At 37.5% G+C, this 25,578-nt stretch overlaps 1 protein-coding gene across 3 annotated transcripts in view; it reads left to right on the top strand.

Moving 5' to 3' along the window:
* The first annotated feature begins 400 nt into the window (after positions 1-400).
* The window catches only part of LOC108265241 (guanine nucleotide-binding protein G(s) subunit alpha), a 41,002-nt gene continuing 15,824 nt past the window's right edge, over positions 401-25,578 (top strand). The window contains exons 1-8 of one of the 3 annotated variants that reach the window (XM_053680213.1): positions 401-1,383; positions 1,751-1,889; positions 10,324-10,413; positions 16,896-16,968; positions 19,172-19,226; positions 20,259-20,378; positions 22,604-22,701; positions 24,923-24,977. In XM_053680213.1, coding sequence (XP_053536188.1) covers positions 1,751-1,889; positions 10,324-10,413; positions 16,896-16,968; positions 19,172-19,226; positions 20,259-20,378; positions 22,604-22,701; positions 24,923-24,977 — 630 coding nt within the window. In that variant the 5' untranslated portion in view covers positions 401-1,383. Of the gene's footprint in view, positions 1,890-10,323; positions 10,414-16,895; positions 16,969-19,171; positions 19,227-20,258; positions 20,379-22,603; positions 22,702-24,922; positions 24,978-25,578 lie in introns of all 3 variants that reach the window. The other 2 variants (XM_053680212.1, XM_053680214.1) reach the window with 2 other exon arrangements.

Raw genomic sequence — 25,578 nt, 5'->3', positions numbered from 1 at the left:
CACTGGAAGGATTTTGCAGTTGAGACAGCCCTTAAAATACCCGACTCCCTGATTACTGAACTAGGGAATTAATCGAGACACACCCTAAGAAACACGCTGGACCGTGCACGCTCTTAAGCGACAATAGAGGGCGCTACACGCGCTGAAGAGAAACGAGGGACTTCATGGTCGCTAGTGCGAAGTTAAGGACACCATTCACTCCCGCCCCCTACATTCTTCATCTCGAGGGCAGTGTACCAAAACGCGGTTTTCGTCATTACGATTTAGCAAATGGGAAATGGGAGCATCCGGGGAGCGTGTGAAGGAAGCCGGGCTCGCGTTCGCCCTGCTGTCTCGCGGACAGAGAGGGCGCTCGTGCTTCTTCTTCTTCCGTGCGATTTCAGCGACGCTGACGTTCCGGAGGGTCATGTGATCAGCTCCGTTCCCAGGGTTCCGTGAGAGCCTATTTGCCCCACCCCACCTCTTCAATTCTGGCTAAGATTGCTATGCCCTGCTCTCGGACAGAGACAGAAGGTGGAAGAATTAACGTTTAAAAGAAAAAATATCAAGCCTTTGATGGGCCGCCCGCACACATCCAGCAGTTCGCCGAGGGACTCGCGCAAACAACGTGGAGGAATGTGAGCGCGCGCGGCTCGCTCTCACCGGCCTTCTGCACGTGCGCGAGAGAGGTGCAGCTCGGAACGCTGAACCCGAAGCTGAGGCTGTCAGCGCCGAGGTTAAACAGCCGCGAGATATGTGGAAAAGCCGATAAATTTCTCTCGTTTGGTCGTTTTAGTGTGTTGGGATTGTGACCGCCACTGTTTTGGGCTTGTTTTTGTTCAGTTGAAGGAGCTTCGACGCGAAAGGACGGACATTACGCTGAATCTCAGGAGAAGCTAAACTAACGAAGGCCCCTTGGATTGAAGGGGAGGGGGCAGCAGCAGCCATCACAGAAACGGGCGAAACGAGGAAAAATTGAATTAGTTCCTAGACAAACGCGAATACACGGATTTACGCCTTCTGTTACAAAAACCCGGGACATGTTTTGAGATTTTCGGTTCTGGCTGGGAAACGAACAGCACGAGAAAAGACATAGTTGTAGCGAAAATAATTCTCGCTGGTCTTGCTAGCCAGCTAGCTCTGATACACGGCTACCTCTGCGTGGATCAGGGCTACAAGTAGGAAACGAGGGCCTTGTTGTGCTGAAATGGTTCAAATCAAACAGGACCCGTGTGTATGTGTTTCAGTGCGGTCCAAGAAATCGATACGAGTTGTTTTTTCCAGCCAGTAGCTTGGGTAAAACCGTTTCGTGACATGAGCTCGTCGTTTCTTCGGCTCTTCGTTGGAAAGTTGAGGGTGGAGGCCTCGAGTGATCAATGGATGGATATTAAGCTGCTTTAGGACGTAAGAATTCGCTTGTAATCCGAGGGAATTTCAGCGAACATTTGTGGTCGATCGCTCATATATTTATATTATAAATAAATAAAACTCCTCTTACCCTTTCACCCAGAACTATGAAAACACGCATAATGAACTCGTTAGTCATACATCAATGTCATGGCTGAAATGGTCATTGAGGAAGGCTATAGGTTACATTGCGACCACTTCAAAGATGTGTAGCCTATATGTCCTCGGCAAGTCGAGTCATTTTGTGGATCGAGCACAAGTAGAATAAGCTTGTTCGTGTTTATTATTATTGTTATTATTATTATTATTATTACTATTATTTTTGCCGTCGCATTTCCCCTGGACCTCCTCTTTCGCGGGAAAGATGGGCTGCTTGGGCAACAGCAAGACCGAGGATCAGAGGAACGAAGAGAAGGCGCAGCGGGAAGCAAACAAGAAAATAGAGAAACAGCTTCAGAAAGACAAACAGATCTACAGGGCCACTCACAGATTGCTGCTTTTAGGTGAGTTGCGAAAACGGGAAATGTTTTTGTTTGTTGTTTATTTTCTTGAAGGCCTCGAAAAATGGAAGCGTCTGTGTTTGTATTTCAGAGCGAAATTCGCCCTGGTTTTAGAAATTCGGCTTTGAGGCTGAAGTGGAAGAAGTTGTAGCATGAGTTGGTTGCTAGCTAAATTAGCACTTGAAAGTGAGTTTTATAGGAGGAATGCCACTGTCACACCTTCGTTGTGTCACAGTTCTCTGTGTGTGTGTGTGTTCATGATCATAGTGGTGACATTTGAATAGCGTTAGTTTAGCCCGAGCGGAAACGTGCGACGTGCATCGGCATGTGGGTGTGTTCTGGTTAAACTGGTCAGATGCAAGTAGCGTTGGATCCACAGGCCTGTGCTTTTTGTTGCTCAGGCTGTACACTAGATCTATCCACGCCATTTAGGCCCGACTCCAAATCGCCAGTTTCAGGCCTCCATTATTTAATTCAGATGCCACTACCTCCCCCCCCCCCCCCCCCCCCCCCCATCCCCACCCCCGCGCTCGCTTTACTTCAGTTTCACTTTGACTGTGAATTGCAAGTTATTTCTGGAGAATATAAACTTCTTTGGGTAGCGTGCAGCTGAAAACTGTACACACTGTTTAGCTTAAACTGTCATATTTGTAACCATTATATCGAAGAAAGTGGTTATATATATATATATATATATATATATATATATATATATATATATATATATATATATATATATATATATACACATATAAACACGTCATTTCCGGTCTCTGTGTGCTGATTGGCTTAGTGAACTGTGCTGACCAGCGCCTAGTTATTTAAAAGTAGTTTTCAGATGTATTTGTTAGTACAGATGTATTGAGGTGGACAGATAGTGTATTTTATTTTTAATCAACTGATAGTTTTTAAAACTGATACTGAATGAAAACATAATACTCAAAGTAAAATATTGCTGAACATTATTACAAAAATAAACACTACTGACTGAACCATGAAAATGTATTGCATTTTTAAATGATTGGGGGGAAAAATATCTGAAACTATTAATAAATGTTAAAGTAAATCAGATGCATCCAAACTGAACCATGTCAGTTTCGAGTTTCTCTTGTCATGTTTAATATCACTTAAAACCCATAGCATTTGGTTCATGTAGCACTCATGAATAGGGTTCGATGATTCTTGATCCATGCTTATACTTAGTGTTGTCACAGAAAATTAAGTTTATGTTTTTTGATTTCTTATCATTCGAGTGAGTTTTATGCCAAAACTTGGAAGCCTACCATTAACTTGAATCAAATTTTTAATACAACTGTGTTCAGAGTGAAAGATTAAGAAATAAAAGCTCTATCATACCCATGCACATTTGAGTAGTTTGATTATGGTCATAACAATAAATCTGTCCTGAAGTATGAAATCTATTTAGAAGTTATCTGAATTATGAGTTAAATGAATTAAATTTGTCAAGTATTGAATGTAAATTTTCAGGAAACAAACAAAAAAATACAATGTGAGAGGCGAAAAACACTCTGAAACTGAAAACCGTGAACTCCATGGCAGAAATTTAACATGGCCTTCAAATAAACAGCATTCTTTAACCGTTTTCTAAGCTTCCTTTTCACTAATCATGGTTTATGATTGCGCTGCCAGAGTTTTTGTTGTCCTCCAAGTTTCCATTCGCCATTCGGGCACAAACCTCTCGTGTGGGCCGGGCTTTTCAGCGATTTACTCTCATTGGCTAGTGAGATTTGGATTAACATTTCCCTGACCAGGAAGTAGAGACTTCAGTGCCACAAGTTTTGGAAAGCGTTCTGGATTCTCTGTATAGTTAGTGTTTGTAATTTGTAGTGGAAATGACTTACTTAGTATATTAGTTTGTAATTAATATTTAAGGTTTGGGTAGTCTCGTACAACTATTTTTTCGAGATGAGCTCTCCGGGGCGGCATGGAGCGACAGCAGCGTCATCATCCTCCTCTTTCTCAGCTGGACACTCGAGCTGTCTATCCAAATCTCACTAGCCAATGTGAGTAAATCGCTGTTAAGCTCCACCCACATGGGAGGTTTGTGACAGAATGGTGAACTTGGGTAAACGAGAACTTTGAAAGCGTAAATGAAAACTCTGGCAGCGCAGTCATAAACCATGACATAGTGAAAACGAAGCTAACAAAGAATGCTGTTTATTTGAAGACGATGCATAATTTTGAGTGCTTTTCTTCTCTCTCGTTGTATATTTTTGTTTGCTTCTTGAAAAGTTATGTTCAATACTTTTGACACAAAGTTAATTCCATAATGTTGAAGGCTTCAAAAGGTTTGCGAACCCTTGCTTTAAATGCTTGTGATTCAGGGCTTTATCACTATTTAGTAATACATCAACACCAGTGCTCAGTCAGTACTAAAGCACATATTTCAAGATGTATACATTTCATTTTAAATGGGTGCAAGATGCAAACACATCCTTTTTCAAATGATCGTCATCTTAAGCATCGGGATAGGCTCCTGGATCAACTGTAACGCTGACCAGGAAGGATGGATACTGATGATAAAGGAATGAATGAAAAATATTGATCAAATCTCACATAGAAACGTCTTCATTTGTGGTGAAAATTGCCTAGTAATAAGGCTTAGTGAAAAAAGACGTCTCTACTCTTGTGAGATTATGTAGTCTGGCAGCCAGATAAGATTAAGATTTTTTTTTTTGTTTTGTTTTTTTTCCCCTCAATGCATGATTATTATTATTTAAAATTTTCAGCTGTAAATCTTTTAAGGAGAATCATGCGCTATAAACACCAGGTCGTGGCGAGCATAGGCATTGTCATGCTTAAACATTATAACAAAATTAGAGAGCAACTAATGACGTGATTTTCTATTTTCACACCACTCTTTGTCAGACCTCTTTTGTGTCACTTGCTGCCGGGCAACGTAACATGATCACGGGCGGGTCGACCATAGAAAGCTGCTTTCCTGTACAGAACTTAATTGATTGCAGAAGACACGGACGAGCTGCTCTGGGTATATTGACAGCTCAAGTATTTGATAGAGAAATCAGCGAGCACGCCATTTCCCTTAACAAAACCCAATAGTAGCAAGTCTTGTGCTATTACCTTAAATGTCTGGTTGGTATATTTTTTTGCTTTTTGTTCCTATATTTTGTTTAAAAGCATTGTACTAGTAGAAAAGTTATAACTCCATTGATGAGGTGATGGTACTAGTTGTGTGCTCTTGTGCAACTGGTGTAATCTTTTATACTACGTGTGCAGAAAGCAACACATGCTCTTAACATATATTGTTGGATTAACCAACTTGTTCAGCTTGCTTTATTCCATCATGTACAGTGGTCATAAATGTTTAATATAATTTAATATAATAATTAATAGCCAATAGTGTTTATAGCTTACCTCACAGCCCAGCCTAAGTCGTACTTGACAGTTAGTACCTTGGATCATATTGGGGGCAGGACACTTCAGATTCTTGTGAGCATTTGATTGGACAGCAAATCTGATGAGAAGCTGAAATGCAGATTGTCATCAAAATTGTATTGTGTTGGTGGTGGAGAGAGAGACTGTATGTTTTGAATGCATATCGCTTCTAAATGCAAATTTTTGTTGTTGTTTTGGGGTACACTAGCTTATAGATAACTTTAAGGCTAACATATTCATACTCAAAGCTACAAAACTACAATTTTGATTTCATTGGGACTTTAAAGGAAAAATCCATCAGAACGAGTCACACATCATGTCATGATTCATACATTATGAATTGAAAAATTTTTCTCCTACGAAATGGCAGTATGTGTGCTAGCGATGTCCCGCTGTGATGTTAGCACAGAACACAACTACTGCCTTCTCACTGGATTAACCAGACCAGCACCAACCAACAAATTAGCACCAGAGGTGCTAAGCACATCAGAAGTATTAAAATTGAAACATATTTATGTCTACATATACTATTATAAGTTAACATCTGACAGTATGGAGTCTGCGTTGTAGATGGTGTCAGATAGACCAGTGTATTTGTGACAAATAAGCATGGTGAAAGGTTTTGGCACCTTGCCGTTCAAATAAGTTTCTGGTGTCTGACGGCAGCTTGTAACGTATTTGTGGGATGCACTAGTAAAGGAACATTACTTTGGTTTAGAATTATGTTCAAATTACAAGATCATATATTTTCAGTTCTGCATTTTTCTGACTAGGTTCACCTGGACAGCAGTAATCTAATTATTGACCTTATTCTGAATAAGACAATATTGTGATTAAGGTGTTTGCATGAGTTGCTTTTAGAATACTCCTGTCATGTTCCCGTTTTACATGTTATAGAACATAGATCGATTATGTCATTATGTCCCCACGCTGTCCGGTGTTCCCTCCAGAATTTCACGCATCAACATACAGTCCATCTTCGTTATGGTACTGTATACAGTTTTGGATGTTTAATTTTTAATTTTGCGAAAGATTCAAGTGCAAATAATTTGTCATGCTATACATGCAAATAGATGACTGCTTTAGGCCATGGGCTATGTCCGAAACCGCATACTTAGCTACTATATAGTAGCCGAAGTACATGAATTTCACCTACTTTATAGCAGGTAAGTACGTAGTTTCAGACGCAGTCATGCTCTCTTGTTTGACCGCTGCTGTGTGTGTCCTGTCGCAAAATGCGGTGAAAACTGCCACACGACGTTAAGTGTGATTGAGGTGTGTACATGTCTATAATGCGACTAAAATAGAAATACTCCATGGCTTAATTCAATTTGTGTTTACTTCGTGTATGAGTCGAATTAAGATCATCAGTAATTGCTGTTTACATGGTAGTTTCTTAATCAGGTTAATATCGGAATATTGCTGTCCATGTAAATGTACTGCCTTTTTTTGTGGAATAATCAATTCTGATTGGTCAGTTGAAGCTTCCACATCTTTCATATCTGAGACTGCTGTATGTTTATAATTGACTGCTACTGGCTCCACAGCACTTGCATCATTCCACTGACATTTGACAGAATCTCTACCGAGCTTGTCACATCACACACATTTTTTCGGTTTATTTAAATATTATTATTATTATTATTATTATTATTATTATTATTATTATTTTAATTTTATATAAATCTTTCTGGCCACTTTATTGGGAGCACTTGTACATTGTACAATCATCTAATCAGCTAGTTGTGTGACAGCAGCTCAAAATCATGCAGAAACTCATCAAAAGCTTAATATCAGATTGGGTGAGATGTGATCTGTGTCTTTGACCATTGCATGGTTGTTGGTGCCTGGTGGGTTGGTTTGAGTATTTCAGAAACAGACATTCTCATGGCATTTTTATTCATGACAGCATCTAGAAGTTACACAGAATGGTGTGAAAAAAAAAAGGATCAATGATATAGCCTCGCCTCAGATTATTGCTCTTGGTTTACAGACTTAGAACCCGATGTGGTTTTCTGCTCTTGTAGCTCATCTTTCTCAAGGATCAAACATTTGCATTCTGATAGGCTTTTCTGCTCACCATGGTTGTGTAAGGAGTGCTAATTCCAGTTGCCGTAGGCTTCCTCATCACCTTGAGCCAGTCTGGTTCCTTTCATTAACAAGGCATTACCACCTGCAGAACTGCTGCTCACCAGACTCACCAGACTCCCCAGCCCCCCCCACCCCCCACCCCAGTTTGTGAAATACTCAAACCAATCCGCTTGGCACCAACCTCCATGCCACAGTTCAAGTCAACTAGATCACCCTTTTTTCCCCCCATTCACGTTAGATGTGAACATTAACTGAAACTCTAGCTGCATCTGTGCAAACTTATGCATTACATGTCTGCGCCATGACTGTGTGAGTGTACAGGTGTTCTTAATAAAGTAGTCAGCGAGTGTATATTTATTAATACGGTATATATTTCAGCATCAAAACGTTAACAGCATGTCATAGTGTATCTGTCTTGCTGCTAACATGTTGACGTACAGTATTTTAACACAGAGTCACAGGAAATGTGTAGAAGATTTCGTGCCGCAACACAACAATGCCTCTACAAACTGAGATGTTTCTTGCCAAATCTCATACAGAGGTCTGTCTCAGTGGTTGAGCTTTGAAAGTGCCAAACAGGGACAAAATTGAGCAAAAAATCAACTCCAAAACAGGACTATTCTCCTGTTTATGCATTTCTGCATTAAATCAGTGTTCCAGTTTCATTAAGCATACAGTGATCCATAGGATACATGGACGTATGACTGATCATTAGGGCTGTAACAACATAGTGTTTCGTTTTGTCCAATACAAGTCTCTCGAGTCACTACATCAGCAATAAATCAGACTGCGTCACTAAAACATTGTATCTCTCAAATCAGGAGAGGCTACAGTATCGTCTTGTTTGTTTATTTATTTATTTATTTATTTATTTATTTATTTATTTATCATTCCTGTCCTAAGAGTGTCATTTTTAGTCACCCAAGTTTTTAAGGTCTGCTGTATGGGGGACACTGGTTTTCCAATAAGCTATGACACTGATGGACAGTGAGTGGTGGACCGAAATGTTAGTGCAAATATGTGTACAATATACTGGCGCTAATAACACAAACATATGGTTGCACGATGCACACGTACACTGAACTCTGTTGCATTCAGAAAGCATTTCCTCCTCATTCCGTCAAAGATATTACTGCAGCGATATAGAGGTTCATATTCTGTAGTGGAGAACACTAGATTCAAAGACACATTGTTACATTCATACATTACATAATGCACAGCTTTTAAGTTTATAAGTGTCTGAATGCATCTCGCGCACACACAGTAATTATTAAGTTTCAGTTATTCTACTTGTATAATCCTGAACATGTAATCAATTGGAAATTGAAACCTGTAGCACTTGTTGAGGTGATGTTTATCTTTGCTGTATTGAAACTATTAGAGTAACTCGTCAACATATCGAAATCATTAGAGCTGCAACAACTAATCGATAAAATCGATTGTGAAAATCGTTGTGAAAACGCGCTTCGGAGAGTAAATACTAAAGTTGTCTCCCAATTGATGTACTACACACTTACACTATGCACTCTACCATCTAGTGTATGAATTTTTGAAAGGTAATATCGTTTCAAATAGAACACTAGCGCCTTTTTTTTTTTTTTTTAAACTAACCGGAAGTATAAGCCACTTCCTAGTCGACTGCGTGTGACGTCATACGTGCTTGACACCGCTAGCTTTAGCCAAATCCCCAAAGTCACCGACAATGACTTCTTTAGCTTACCTGTTTGTCAATGTTACCTTTTATTTTATGTTTATATCCAAAACAATCTGTCTAAAGGCAGTGAGTAACAGAAACCACAAGGTGCAGTGAAAGTGAGTTTTTATTATTAATTTAGGACAGTAGTTTAATACAGTGCTTTTTGTCCACCCATTAAAAAAATGCATAAATACTTTTATATAATATAAACAAATAGTTTATTATATACAGTTATTTATGCATTATTTTTTATGGGTGCACAAAAAGCACTGAATTAAACTACAGTCCTAAATTAATAAATATTCTGGTGTGTGTCTGTGTGTATTGGGTTCTTTTCAGTCTATAATTGGGCAAACAGTTGTGTAAAGCTTTATTCTGAAGTTTATATTTGTAACACTCAATTTGTGGATTTTATTTTAAATGTACGGAAAAAATGTTACTGAAAATGTAAAAGTTACCCCCACCTCCCAGATCCGATTAATCGAAGAAATATTTGGCCAACTAATCAATTATGAGAATAATTGTAAGTTGCAGCCCATATAGTGAGTGGGCCAGATTTGGAAAACCAGCCTGACCCATCATGTGTGTATAGATTTTATCCAAATATGGAAGTAGTGTTTACTTGAGTGTTTTACAAATGAACAGCATCAAACAGAGCTGTGGTGGTGTTTCTCCTGTGATTAAAAGCAGTAAGTAATTTTTTTTGAGCTATAGTTACTTACTGGTTGTTCAGATCTGTCCATTGAGGTCCACTGTCCTGCAGAGTTTACCTCATATCTCAAACTCAATGTTTTACAGCAGAATGTTATTATAGAGGTCTTATTTCTGTCAATTTCAGGCTCGTATCTCGTCCCCCACCAGACATATTCAACCCGAAAATGAGGGGAATTTTTTTTTAATTACACTTTCTCTCCCCTGTAAATAAATGCTCTTATTATTTAATGTTATTCCACTCCCTCTGACTCCCAAAGGAATTCTGACCAACATTCCTTCTAACACAGTTATTATTTTGGGGCTCATAATATTTTCTAATGAATTAAAGCCATATCTGTACAGATTTAATTTACATGGGGTTCTGGGGTGACTTTTTCCATCTGCATCAGCCATGTCGACGTCTTTCTCAGGCCTCCTCTCAGAAAATTACAGGCGAAACAAAAAAAAATGCATGCTGCTTCTATACTTTATTTTTAAAAAAAGAAATTCTCATATTTTCAAATTGTTGTTGAAACTTAGGTCCGTCCGCAAAGGGAGAGCCAGTCTCTCTTCTCTACTACAGTGCATCTGAATGGAGCGAAATCATACGACCGCTTGACAAACATCCAGGTTTGTAAAAAATACAGTCCACAAGAAGCTCTCTCCTCCTGTGGCTATTCTATTGCTGTCTAGATATGAGATTTATATCACTGAGGAGAAGTGTAAAAAATGTATTACCGACGTCCCCCTGATAAACGAATACAATCCAAATAGGGCTTTAGTTTGTTCTGTTTCCGGACATCTGAATGAATGAGTAATTTTAATCACAGGAATGCTAACCCTAATGTAGCAGTTACTAAGCATGATGGAATGCTGTAAACATGTCATACAGTCCCAAGCAAACACCCAGGATGGTGTTTTTTTGTTTGTTCTTTTTCTTATTTAACCGCCTAAATGAAAGTAAAAAGGCTCACTCCCACAATGTGCTTTTTGTTGGTTACTGCTAATCATGTCTGTTAAATTCTCAATACAAACAGTCCATACAAGATTTCATGGTGTTTTTATGTGATTGTTGCCGACAAAAATGCTTGATTTTTGCTGAGGCTTTTTTTTTTTTTTTTTTTTTTAATTTGATATGCAGTTTGTGGATGTTTTTTTGTGCCCTTTTTATGGAAAACTACTTGAATTGGCGAAATTGCATTTGCAATAAATTTTGTTGGTAAATGAGACCTTTTAGCTGTAGTCATGTTCAGCGCACGTGAATCGAGGAGGGATTTGGCCGAATCCATATTAAGTCACATGACTCGCCTTGGCCCAAATCTGTGATTGCAAAATCATGGAGGGACTGATACAAGAGTGATATTCTCAATAGAAATGAGATCTCTCATGTAGAAGTAAAAACCACTAATGGACACACAATTGCAAATGTATCAGTTTAACTAGATATTTTAATCCCCCGATAAAGAGGAGTGAGAGAGACTTGTGTATCTGAGCCTCTCCTTACTAATTGCTCAAGCGCAGCTCAGTTATAGGACGTCTCGGGCTAAAGAGTGTTCAATGTGCCGCCACATGTTGGCAACAAGAAACTAATGTCTGTGTTTTTATTACAGCTTCAAATTTGCTGCTTGGGTATGTTTAGATGGCTTATTCTAGTGGGTTGAATGGGAAGCAGGATGCACTATGCACTTTATAAATGCAAAATCTGAACAATTTAATGATTTTGACCCAACATGTCCATTCCTAGTACTTTTCCACCAAACTGCACAGCTCAGTAACAAAAAGCCAGGACTATATCTAGGCAGAGCAGGAGATGCAAGACATTTGAGTGGAACAGTTAAATGTTAACATAAATGCATAGGGCTTTGTGTTTTCTGTTGAAGTGTCTGAAAACCTGTGGAGTGCACTAGGTAGTATATGTCACACCCTAGGTAGAGCGCAAATAACTTTAACGGAAGCCATTTGGGATTTGGCCTAACTTGATGGAAGGTATTACGTGTTGCATGGATTCAAATACATAAATAAATGCGTGTGTGTGTTACGTGGCCCTGTGACTCGTCGCCTCCAATTACAATAGCTTATATGTCCAAGTCTGACATGTTGCCAAAGATAGTCTGTGATTTTGACAGTTGACAGAAGTTGGGTGAATCCAGTTGTTTTAAATGTTAAAAAAAAGACTTGGTTCCTCCCTTCACTGTTGCCTCCAACGTCATCCTCCCAAAACACGTGTACACACGAGCACCTGAATTCTCAAGCTCTAGAGGCAGCATGATGAGCAGATAACTAGAGGCGAATTCCTGTTCTCATTGGATGCATGTTTGTGGCCCACATAATTTGTTTATGCAGTTTACAGAGACCAGAGGAACATAGGCATGATGTCCTTTTTTGGGTTTTTTATGCTAAGTTGCAGAAACTAGGCTGCTAATAAATAAATTTAGTATTCAAATGCATTCATATATTAATATTGTGGCGAACAAAAAACCAGCAACAAAGGAACAATATTAAAAACTGCAGATTCAGGTTCACAATATTGTCTTGTGGTATAAATATTTGTTGACAAATATATAGCTGAAGCTATAATTTCTTGCTGCTAAAATCCAGTAAAAATGTTTCATCACGTGTTGTGACCACATACAGTCCTTACCCAGGGCGCAACACTGATGTGAAAAACTGTTAGTGCCAGGGCTGCAAATAATCGATTAGTTGATATTATTATTATTATTATTATTATTATTATTATTATTATTACTTCTCAATTAATTGGATGGGGGGGGGGGGGGCTTTCAGTGACATTTTTTTGTTTATTTAAAATAAAATCCACAAACTGTCTAAAACAGAAAATAAACACATCCACCAGAATATATATTATTAATTTAGGACTGTAGTTTAATCTGGTGCTTTTTGTGCATCTATAAAAATAATGCACAAATACGTGCACGTGTGTGTGTGTGTGTGTGTGTGTATAATATAAATTAAAATAAATATAAAATAAGTCAAATACATTTAATTATTTAATAAAAATATATATCTATATCTGTGTGTGTATGTATGTATGTGTGTGTGTATGTGTATATATATATATATAACACAGAATAACTACTGTCCTAAATTTATAATAAAACTCACTTTCACTGCACCTTGTGGGTTTGTTACTCACTGCCTTTTAGACATATTATTTTACTTATGTTTACTTTTGATCATAGTGATTTAGATATTACAGATCTTACTTGCACTCCCACTCAGCGTGTCTACACCGCAAGTGAGGAGCAACGCAGCCTCGTTACTGATAGATCACTTCCGTTATAATAAGCAGAATTTACACTGCAATACACATATACAGCATATAATGACAAACTTGAATTAAACTAAACCTTTTAAACAGTTCACACCAGTTTTCCCAGCTCCTTGCACACAGTGGAGCATTTTGGATACAAACAAGTTTGTGCTCGTGCATCACTGTTTGATCTCCGCGATATTTAATATAAAATGCTCTCCTGCCTTAGAAGACATTCTTCCTCAGTCACTTGACGATTTCGCCTCCGTCTAATGGTAACTGAGGTTATGTTGGAAATAAAAGGTAATGCTGACACAAACAGTAAACTGAAGATAGTCATTGTCGGTGACTCTGGGTTTCTGCGAAAGCTAGCGGCACAACACACGCGTATGACGTCATGCACCATCATCTAAGAAGCGGCTTATACTTCCAGTTAGTAAAAAAAGCACTAGTGCTCCTTTTGAGACTATATTGCCTTTCTAAAACTCACATACTAGACGGTAGAGTACAAAGTGCATAGTGTAAGTGTATAGTACGTAATTTGGGACACAACTTTAGAATTTACTCTCCAAAGCCTGTTTTCGGAACAGAAGTAACGTAGTGAGTTAATGTACCCCATGCTGTGTGCAGACCACCTAATCGATATGGATTCATTGACAACGATTTTTATAATCGATTTTATCGATTAGTTGTTGCAACTCTAATTAGTGCACTTTACACTTAATAGAATGCCATTAGTGCTTAAAATGGCACGATGTGTACGGTCTCTTGTAGTGACTATTTGTATTCTTGTTATATTTTATCGTGAAATTTGTGCTCAACATTCGCTCTAGATTAAAGTATTATAAAAGTATTGTATCTAGTACTTAATGAGCACTGTAAGATAAGTGACACTCCATGAGTTCAAGCTCTAGTATAAATCGGTCCCTCCAGGAGTTTGCGATGGCAGAAATGAACAGAAATCGACCAACTCCACAATATTCAGTGGAGCTTGAAAAACGGCAAAATTTCCGCAGATTTGGGCCAAGACACGTCATGTGACGCATTCAGCCAAATCTTCGATTCATGTCCGTCGAACATGAGTACAGCTAAAAGGTCTCATTTTCTAACAAACATCACTGTGAAAGACCGAGCAAAACAATTTCGTGCAATTGCAATTTTGCCAGTTCAAGTGATGATATAATATTGATATTGTAATAAAAGTTGACTGTACCAGATTTTCATATGTAGTACTGTTACTGACGCATAGCCCGACAGGTGGTCAGTTGGGAAATTTTCATGGCTGCACTGTGCAACAAGGAGACATTGGAGCCAAAGAACCAGCAGCTTACCCGGTCACTATTGCTGTGTCCGAAACAGCATACTTACCTACTATATGGTAGGCGAAATACATGTATTTCTCTTGGACACCCCTTTTCCACTTCTGGTGCTGTTGCCACTAAATGTGTAAAAGTCGCACTCCTAAAACTTATGTGCCGCAACAATAACCATGCTTTCAGGAAGAGCGGCTGCTTACTGCAGTATTTGTTCAAGCAATTCAAACAGGTGAGTTTAAAGTTATGGTAGCGGTTGCATCATGATTGTAGCAGCATAGTTTAATTCCAGTGAATTATTGCCAAAAAAATCCTCGTTTTTGCTTACTTAATGGTTAGCATAGTTTAAAGCTAATACGTTCAGGAGTGCTTATTAACTGTTTAATGCTTTATCTGTTTAACGCCCCCACTGTTTTGCTTTTTTATAGTAATAAAAATAATTTAGTTAGTTAGAGAACTAGCTACAATTCAAAACTGAGCGTGTCTGCTCAATTCAGCATGAGCCAAATGAGTCTGAGTTGAAGCACAGATCAGCAGGAGTCAGATTTAATTTTTCACGTGACGAGTGAGGCAAGCTGACTGACAAGACGATGGTGGAACTTTTGGTTTTAAAAGTTCAATGTGTAATATAAGCGAGTTTGTCATTGTTCTGTTTTGTAGTTGTGTGTTTCATTAAGAATAATAATGAGCCCACCATTCAAGCAATTGAAGCTAATTCGAAAATGAAATGCGCACGGCCACACTGGCATTCATAAGCAAGGGGGAAAAACACCCCACATTAATCCAGATAATCTTGAAATCGGCATTTTAATTTTATAACACACTGTTTACACTGGCGTTTTCAAACGTTTTCCAAAAATTGCTCATCCACACAGAAACGCTTGAAAACACTAACATCCCTATACTACACATGCATGAAAACGTAAGCTGCTTTGGTCTGCGTCATTTCCATCAGGGTTTATTTACCTTCTGTCTCTTTTTAAATCGCACTTCTCCTCATGTCCCGCTGCTGGATAGCAATTGGAGCGGATGTTCCGACCCCTTTCCAAAAAATGCAATCTGAAGGTTGTACATTAATTAAATGACATTAACAACGCTAACAAACTGGCTAGCAGGCCCAAGAAGTGCAGTCCAACATGGTCCACCATCTTGTTTTGAGTTGAATGGGTCACATGACTTCATCACATGACTAAAAAAGTCATAGTTTTTGAATATCTCCATTTTCTCAGTTCACACTACAACAGTTATACGCTTGGGAGAGCATTTTTTGAAAAGCTCCGTTTTCACTGGACAAAAATACGCCATCTCATTGTGGACGGAAGACCAATACGTAGGGAAAAAGATGCGTTTTCAAATTTAACTGGATTAATGTAGACATAGCTCAGGTGTTAAACATTTTACCAACTAGATTTTTCCTGCTTTTCAGCATTAAGTTTTTGTTTTTCACAAATGTCTTTTCACAAATGTGGCCCTGATATAGCCTGTAAGACCCCTCTGTTCCACTACTGCATTCGCTGTAGGTCAGAACACCCTGGTGGCTCTCCACAAGTATTTGTTCTCTGCTAAATGGTCAATGATATTTGGCATCATTAGCCAGGTCACATGTGCCCGTGGGTTTGACCCTTCTCTCCACTACAATCGAGCAGTCCAGGAAACACTCCTGAACGCAGGAGTTCCTGGTACATGGGTCTTGTATGCCCTTAAGTGTAAGTTGTACATCAGACCGACAAAGTGGGGGCCTCCATGTTCATCATTTGTTAGCAACAAGCTTATCCAGCTAACTGTGATGATTGGTGTGTATTTTCTGCCTCAGAACAGAAATCTGTATAGTCAGTGTTATAGATTTAATAGCAAATTTGTCTGTTGATTGATTTCTGACCTTATGTTCAGGTGACATTATGGTTTGTGCTGAAGTGTTCAGGTCACTAGATCTCCTTGAACATGGTTGGTGACCACTGCTCTAAAGCAAATATGTGTACGAGTGTAACTCATTTAAAGGAAGTAAGGGCTACTTTGGTTTCTGCTGATGCTGTGCACAGCCATGTTGAATTGACGTCACTTGCTGAACTTGGAGTTGAGGAAATCATCCTGAGTTGAGGGGGCATTTTCCTGGTCGGGAATTTCAAGTTACAACTTCCAGTGGTTTGAAGCATTAAGCTTTATCTGGTGCATTGCCTGATACTAGCTTTTCTCCCCACACACACTAGAGGGGTGTGGTTGCTAAATTAATTGTGTTTAATTCTGATAGTTGAATAGAAGTGTTTTTCAGGAGTCGCTAAATAAAATGCTCTTAGTTTCTTATTGCCAAGCACCAACAGTAGTGACATTGAATATTCAGTGATAGTTTTACAAAGGAAAATGTGCATCTGTTAGAAATGGTTCTGGGAAATCTATACAAGTACGCATAAAGCAAAAAATCTCATTTTGTTGGATCTAAATACATAAAAATTCCCATTTTTCCTTGATCATAAATATCGTTATAAACTATCTTTGATTAAGAACAAGAGTCTCTCTCTCTCTCGCTATAGGTGCAGGAGAGTCTGGGAAGAGCACTATTGTCAAGCAGATGCGGATTTTGCATGTTAATGGATTCAATGCTGAGTAAGTATTCCTGTAACAATATATTTTTTTTGGGGGGGGGGGGGTTTGTTCATTGTAATTCATCTAACCTCTAACCTTGTAAAGCATGGTTCTGTATTGCATAAGCACTTGCTGCTTTTATTTTAGTTCGAGATAATGTAATTTGAATAAAATGTAACTAAACTTTGTGTAATTACGGATTCTTTGTGAGGAATATAAGCACATTTAACTTAGCTGAGATTGTGACAGTGTTTACAGCAGTGTTTTCTTGAATGGCTTATCTTGGACAAGTCCCAATTTTTATTTTCTTTTTTTCCAAGTCATTTTACATGGCTGCATCCTAAATGTGAGCAGAGTGAATTGAAAATGTGAACTTCATAACTAGCCATGACTGTCTATATTGTGGGAAATTGGGTTGAACTCAATGTTGAGAGACAGAATATCATTGACTAAGAAGTATTGCCTGTAGTTTTTTAAGTACTGATGTATGGTGAGTGTGCTACGGGTTTAATTATTTTATTTATTTATTTTTTCACTTTCTCAGAATTTAAATATCTAAAAAACTTTGTTAGCATCAACGGTTCATAATGATTGTTGCATCTATAAATAATATTTATTAAACCTTACTTCCAAGATTATTTTTAGATAGTTAAAGCAGAAGTTTGTTTGATGTGATGTCATCCTTCACTGACTTTAGAGGAAAGAACAGTATACGTTTTTATCCCACAGCACTATTGAATTCTCGATTCTGATTGGCTGATAGACCTTCTGAGGTGTGCAATTATTTTTCAGTAAATGCACAGCTAAAGTAGTTGCAGTCAGGTCGTATTACACTTCCATATCATTTTGCCAAGTTAACTGAAATAAAGGAGAAGTTAACCTACTGTCCACCACAGCACCATACATTTAACAACTAACAAAATGACAGTTTTTTTTATTTGCCCGAAGTATGTAAGTGATTGATGACGGGCCATTGCATTATTAGAAAAATAATGCACAACGAAGGTGGTAATGAGATGAAGCGGAGGCTTGAGCCATTGATCTGCATTTATTTGGGGGGGGGGGGGGGGGAGAGCACGCAAGCGTGCTCTCTAACACTTGAATGACTTTTTGGAATTAGTAATGGAGGCCTGAGGTGGGACGTGTAATAAACTAGTTCCATACACAAGCGTTTTAAGGACACAAACCTTGACTAATATCTTGAAATAAAACATTATTCAAATGTCTTCAGGTGTGGTAACTGTGGTATAAGCAGAATAATTGACTCCGGTCTGTTGAGTTATTAGAAAATAATGCATACCTGAGGTGTAATGGCATTACCACCTCGGGGTGTGCTTTATTTTCTATTAATGAAAGGTCTGTCGTCAAATATTCCTTACATATTAAGCATTATAATAAAAAGATCAGCTAAATCCATTCATTTATTATAATAATAAAAACAAATTGCATGTTTGTTTGTTTTTTTGTTTTTGTCTTTTTTTAAAGAGACGATTCATTTAACCTCATTATCGCAAATGTACACCTTGCTGAGTAAACCCAAAGAAGTTTTGGTTTTGTACTAACCAGTGATTGATTTTCTTTATTGATTGATTTTTTAATTTAATTATTTTTAAATAAACTATCAATAAATAAAATACTCAAAATTGGTATTTATTTTTTAAATAGTACTCACTTTAGCACACTGCTTGGCCAGGTCTCACTTATCTCACTCTTATCTTTATGCAACCACCCTGATTAAATAAAAATTAAATTAACCACTGAGTTGCATATCAAATTGGTTCACTGAGTGCAAAAATTTCACCCCACTAAAATCTACCTAGTTTGAGTCTTGCTCATTTCGTGTCAAAATAGGCACAAGGGAAGTAATGAAACTTGCACTTAACTATTTAATGGTCCAGTGGAAATAGAATTTTCCCCTTTTCATTACATTGTAGTTTTGTACTTCATTTTCTGTGAAAAGCATATGTTGCATATGCATCATGTTAGTAGGATATACAGTGCATGTACTAAGGACAGAGTTTTCAAGAGCACCTATCTTAAAAAAAACAATTTTTATTTAATTATGTTTTTTACATTTGGTTTATGAAAAACGGACCCTAAAATTGAACTTGAGTCCCAGGCACATGCATCAGCAGCAGTAGTTGCCAGCTTGATCCACTCTCATGCACAAAGCTTGACTAATGTAAACAAAAAGTCGCTCTAACACAACTTTCTTTAATTGCAGAGAGAAGAAACAGAAGATTCAAGACATTAAAAACAACATAAAAGAGGCCATAGAGGTCTGTAAGCTGAAATCATACGTTTGTTTTTGGTTGATAATGAAAGTGATTGCTTGTGGTGTAAATGACTTTGTTGTAATGCTGTTAAACCAGTATGACCACTTTCACCATTTTAGCACCAGAACAACCAGCTTAAATATACAGTGAGGTCCAAAAGTCTGACACCACTTTGAAAAACAGGAATTTTTTTATTTTAAACTGTAAATAAACAAAGTTTTTGAATTTTGAAAATTCTAAAATGAAGCAAGGAAATGTGCAGCACCTTGACTATTCAATATTCAAAATGTTCCACAACGTTGAATTGTAAGCAAATTTGTGATGTTTACCGTGTTAACTCCTTAGACAGAAGATCAGATTTTCTTATCCCTTATATTGAAGCATGTGTTCAGATGACACGCCGATGGATTTAATCTGATATGGATCATCAGGTTTTACACAAACTTATGGAGTCTGTCAGCTCGAGTGCACTCTTGTTAAAGCAAAAAGAGGACAAACCAAATGCTATGAAATTCATGTATTTCTAAGATTCTACTTTTCACTCAAGTTGTTGCTGATCATTTAAATTGTAATGAAAACCTTTTAAACATTTAACCCTGTTAAATTGGAAAAAGAGTGCCGAACAGAAGCATTATCACTAGTGCTCTTTTGGACCCCACTGTACATATCTATCCGATCCCACAGAAAAGCTACTCTAGCACAAATTGCTAAAGTGAATGCTGGCTGTGTTTAGAAAGTTGTCCGAACACACAGTGCATCACAGCTTGCTGTGTATGGGGCTGCGTAGAGTGCCCAAAGCTGCCTACAATGGGCCTGTGAACATCAGAACTGTGTGTTGCCATCTTTTCTAATCCTTATATTTTTTTATTTTAGAGCTTAATAATGCTCAAAGTATGTGTGAATGCCAATTTCTGCAGTAAATAGAATAGGCTATATGGCTGTGTTTTGTAGTTTCTATGTTTCACTCGTGCACAAGCGAGGGAGATTTATAGTGCTCACACTGTTAACCATGTTAATCTTGTATCTCATTTTCAGACTATAGTTGCTGCTATGAGTACTCTTGCTCCACCTGTCCAGGTCGCCTGTCCAGAAAACCAGCGGCGAATTGAATACATCACCAACCTACCTAATCAGAAGAACTTTGAGTTCACATCTGTAAGTATTTGGCTGTAACAGAGCAAAACAAAGAGTTCAGAAGAGATGTAGGAGTATTTACATTTACAGTGTTTGACTTGTCCAGAGCCAGTTGCAGAGGTGCTTTTGTAGTCTCCACCAAAAATATCTCCTCGTTCTAGTAAAATCGTTATAAGAATATTAGCAAGCTAAAATACTCCAGAGAGAAGTGAGTAGAACAAGAAAACAAGTGTTTTTTTTGTTGTTGTTTGTTTGTTTTTTTGTTTTGTTTTTTTGTTTTTTTAAAAGAGTTCATTATTGTGGAATTAAGTATCCTTATGGGTCGTAATTGGTCCAAAGTTAATAATAAAATGCAGAATGCTTTGGGGAATGTGTTGGCATGCATTATATTTCAGCTAAGTATTGTTTATTACTAATTATGGATGGTGATTACATTTATATTTAAAGATTATGGTGATTAAATGTATATTATTTATTTGGCAAGCTTTTTAGGCTATTTGATGTTCTCTTGCATGTTCCTTAATTTTCCTCATTTATTTAATCAAAACTTTGTCTTCCAGCAACTCAAATATTTACAGGAACATGACTAGGATTTACTGTCTTAATGCACAATGTCCTTTACTCAAATATTAATAGTTTGTTGGTCTAGTCACTCCCTTTATTAGCCTTTTATACACAACAAACTTCTGCTATTTTTTATATACTATTCACAGTTCTACTTAAAAATATTAAAGCAATAAAAAAACAAAAACATGGTGCTATTTAAGACATGTGTTTTGGCACTCGTTGCTGCCATATCCTATCCTGCAAAGGTTAGTAGATGATATTGCTGCTATGTTTTGGATAGATCATCAAACTGAAGGTGCAGCCAATAACAGTGAGATCATACTGAATCCAGAGGGCTCTTTAGAGTTCCTCACATGGACATTTGAAGAATGAATTTATCAATTAGGGGCTTAGTCATGCAGTATTAGTAGGCTCCATAGGGATTTTTTGTTTGTGTGAAGTGAGTTGTTAAGGGATTTAACTGGAGGCGGTTAATGAACAGTCTCTGTCTTACTTACTTACTTACTTACTTACTTTATTTATTTTATTTTATTTTCTCTCCCCCTTCCTGCTCATTAAGAGCCTCAGGGGTCTTCATAGGCCTTGAAGTGCTCCAAGCTGCCATAGTCCTCAGGGTCAGATGTTTAGCAGGAAAGTCCCAAAAGCTCACTGCCATGATTCCATTGCTTCCTAAGCAAGCAAGTGCAATAAAGAAACGAAACAGATTTGACTGTTGTATGCATTTTGTCATTATGAAAATGGCACAAGCAATGACATCTCTTTTTTAAAATTATTGTGTTGTGTATATACCAGGTATTTGGTCTGAATGAAAGACCTTCACAACATGAACACAAGTTAAGTGCTTGTGATGGAACACATTTTCTTGTTTAATGTATAAATTGGAGTCCATCAGGTGTTTTTTTTTTTTTTTTTTTTTTTTTTAATAAAGATGTACAGCTTCTCACTCAACGTGAAAATATTATTTAGGCGTGAAAGAAGACCTCAAACTATTCTGATGTTAATGCAAAATGAAATGATCAAAGCTTCTTGTTGTTTTCCAGTATTACACATACCATTTAACAAAAAAAAAATAAATTATGATTAATATGAACAATAAGACCACTAGCACACATCCTGAGTCTTGGATATTTTTTCCTGCATGTCTTGTAATGTGTAAAGTCCTTATTTCTTTGAGAAATTTAAGACGTTCCCAATACCTGTAGGGAATTGCCTTAAACAGAAACAAATGTAAATGATTCCAACAAATTTTTAATAAAATTATTTGCATTTCCAGTATGCAAGCTTTAGCTTGGGACCAAACTGTGGTCTGTGTCAAGAGGGCAAAGCAAGCTGGGATCAGTGTAAAAGGGCATGTGATAGCCCTCACATGAGACAGTCCTGTGTTTTGCAGACACATGATCAGAGGTCCAGGCGTGTTCATTTGAGAGTGAGAGCTTTAGTCCAGCCAAGCAAATATGGTTGTGTGGGGTTTTTATTTTCTGTTTATTAATGTGACTGAGATTATATTTGGTTTTCTGTCTTGAATCAACTTTACTTCTAACCCTAAACTGCTTATAATAAATGCACGGTCCTGGACACTAATAAAATGATCAATCTAACCTTATTCATTTATTTATGTTTATTGCTTTTAAGCATGTTTTTTGTTGTCAATAAGTCAAATTTCTGTCATCTCTTTTTAGGAGTTTTATGACAATGCAAAAAAACTATGGCAGGATGATGGAGTGAGGGCCTGTTATGAGCGTTCCAATGAGTATCAGCTGATCGACTGTGCACAGTAGTGAGTATCTATAGAGTGATGCAAACTAACTGTATCAACCTTTACGGACAAACTAGCATCATAGCATGCCTGATGGGGAGCAAACCAAAGAAACTGTATGGCCAAAAGTATGTGGACGCCTGACTATCATGCCCATATTTGTTTTCCCCCCAAACTAGTGCTATAATGTTGGAAGAACACAATTGTATATGATTTCTTTGTGTGCTTTAGATTTAAGATTTCCCTTTACTGAAAGTAAGGGGTCCAAACACGTTCTAGCATGACAATGCCCCACTGCACAAAGCGAGCTCCTTGAAGACATGATTTGTCAAATTTGGAGTGGAAGAACTCGAGTGGCCTGCACAGATCCCTGACCTCAACCACACTGAACATATTTGGGATGAACTGGAATGCCGATGTGCCCCAGGCCTTCTCGCCTCACATCAGCGCCTAACTTCACTAATGCTCTTATGGCTGAATGAGCAAATCCCCACAGCCACGTATTAAAATCTAGTGGAAAGCGTTCCCAGAAGAGAGAGAAGAGTGGAGGTTATTATAACAGGGGGACTGAAGGGGGACTGAATCTGAAATGGGACAAACTTTTGAACAAGTAGTGTAATTTAAAATAAAATACGTGAGGTAAGAAAAGTTTGTTCAAATGTCTGCAAATCCTTTTCCTTTTATCTATACATCTGTGATCACCATGGCTGTAGTTATTTGAGTAACCAATGAATTCCCGTCAGCTTGAGCTAGTCTGGTCATTCTCCTCCCTCATCATGCCCGCAAGAACTGCTGGATGATTTTTATTTATTTATTTTTATTGTTTATTTATTTATTGTGCCATTCCATTTAAACTTTAGAGACTTGTTGTGTGTGGAAATCCCAGGAGATCAGCAGCTTCTGAAATACTCAAACCAGCCCATCTGGCACCAACAACAACCGTGCCACAGATTCAGGTTTTTACATTTCATACGGCTGGCCTGAATAATTTGAATACTTGGACAGTTTTTCATTACGTTGGTTTTCATTTCTCTTTGCTATTCTGTTTGATCTCCTTTCACCAAGTAGGCAATGAAATAATGGTTTCTTAATTCTGTGTAGTGCTCTGTATGCTCAAACTCCAAGCCATTTGATATTCACCACAGTGTAGACTAATTCCAGGAAGACACTCATGTGACCCAAATCATGTGCTATTTTTTAACAACTTGAGTCTGTTGATGTGTATCCCCAAATCACAGTCTAATACAAAAAATACTGTTTAAAATGCACTGCCAGGCAGAACAGGAAACGTAAGGATGTGATACCTTTGGGCAAGTGTAATCAGACAAACTAGTTTAACACCTACAGCTCTCAGTTTTAAGTTTGAATTTATTTTACTTCTGTCATTACCATAGCTAGTGAAACAGGCATGACTCTTGCATTGTAGATGATATTTTTAAGTTATTTGAAAATGGATGGTATATTTATTTGGATTTCCATCAGAAGAGTTTTTCATAGGATTTGGTTTTACTGCTGGGTTTCTTTTATTAAATTTTAAAATGAACTCTTCGACTTAAAGAATATTTTAACATTTCTAGCCCTAATGGTAAACAAATTGCCTTTGTTTTTTAGTTTTGAATTAACAATCTGTGGCAAGATATTGTTTATAACAGTTCTTTAAGTTCATACATCTGCCTAGTAAACTAGTGGGATGTGTGTTACCTGGGACAAAATAAAACAAAGGGAGATTGAGTACCGTCCAACTGGAGTATCATGTATTGGAAAATTCACAAGGGAAAGAAGTAGAGGTGTACCGATAGTGGATTTTACCGTTAACTAAGTTGGTAGTACCTGCCGTTAACTGACTAATCAACTGATAGTTTTTAAAATTGATATTGAATGAAAATATAACTCATAATGAAATATTGTTGAACATATTACAAAAATAAACAGTACTGACTGAACCATGAAAATTAAAAGTACTTTATAAAATGAGATGAGCCAGGAAAAACGATCGGTGTGGATTTTTGCAGATAACCCATAGTTCCAGCAATCGGTTATCAGTGACGATTAATCAACAAAAACCGATCAATCGGTCGACCTCTAGAAAAAGAGACACTGATGTATTTTAATGATCTGATCTGAATGACTGTAATTAATTGTGTGGTAATGTAGGTTTTTTGGTATTTCATTTGTAATGGTATTTACCAAGATGGAGGTTTTGGATTTCTTAGTTTATGCAAAAAAAAAATCTCTCTTTCAGCTTTTTAGACAAAATAGACATCGTGCAGCAGAGCGACTACACACCATCTGACCAGGTGAGTGTCTCAGTTGTTTTTCGTGTGAATTCTTTATGGTTTACTATATTTTAGTTTAGCATTGCCTTAAGAACAAAATGTTAACCTCTGTACCAATATCACAAATTTAGTAATTGATCAAATTGATTCTTTTTTTTTTTTTCCTCTCTTACTGGTGGGTGGCAGACAGGTATAAATAAAATGTCTTAAAATATTACCTGTTGCAAACCACATGTATGGTTGTGGTTTTACTGAGAGAACTAAGCCTCCACTTAAATACTTTTACATCTTGCAAGTTTTCGAACATAACCACCATATTTGCCTAATTTTACCAGTACTATACTACAACTGTAGTTAAGTTACCATTTGCACACCACTGAATATTTCTGTGCACAAAGGTCAAAACCCTGGTCTGAGATAAAATTTTAAAATATGGTTGCATCGCTAGTTTATTTTAATGGTAATTATACTCATGTTTACCAAACATCAATATTTTGTTGCTGCAATGTGCCTTCACACAAGTAATGTTCCGCCGACTATCACGTCTCATGATGCTCATTTATGTGTGTATACACTGTCTTAGGCACACAGCCACTTCAGCAGCGTATAACACCGTGTTGTT

The sequence above is a fragment of the Ictalurus punctatus genome, chromosome 5 (genome assembly GCF_001660625.3).
Source record: "Ictalurus punctatus breed USDA103 chromosome 5, Coco_2.0, whole genome shotgun sequence".
Classification (NCBI taxonomy): domain Eukaryota; kingdom Metazoa; phylum Chordata; class Actinopteri; order Siluriformes; family Ictaluridae; genus Ictalurus; species Ictalurus punctatus.
This window is presented reverse-complemented; position numbering and strand designations above follow the sequence as displayed.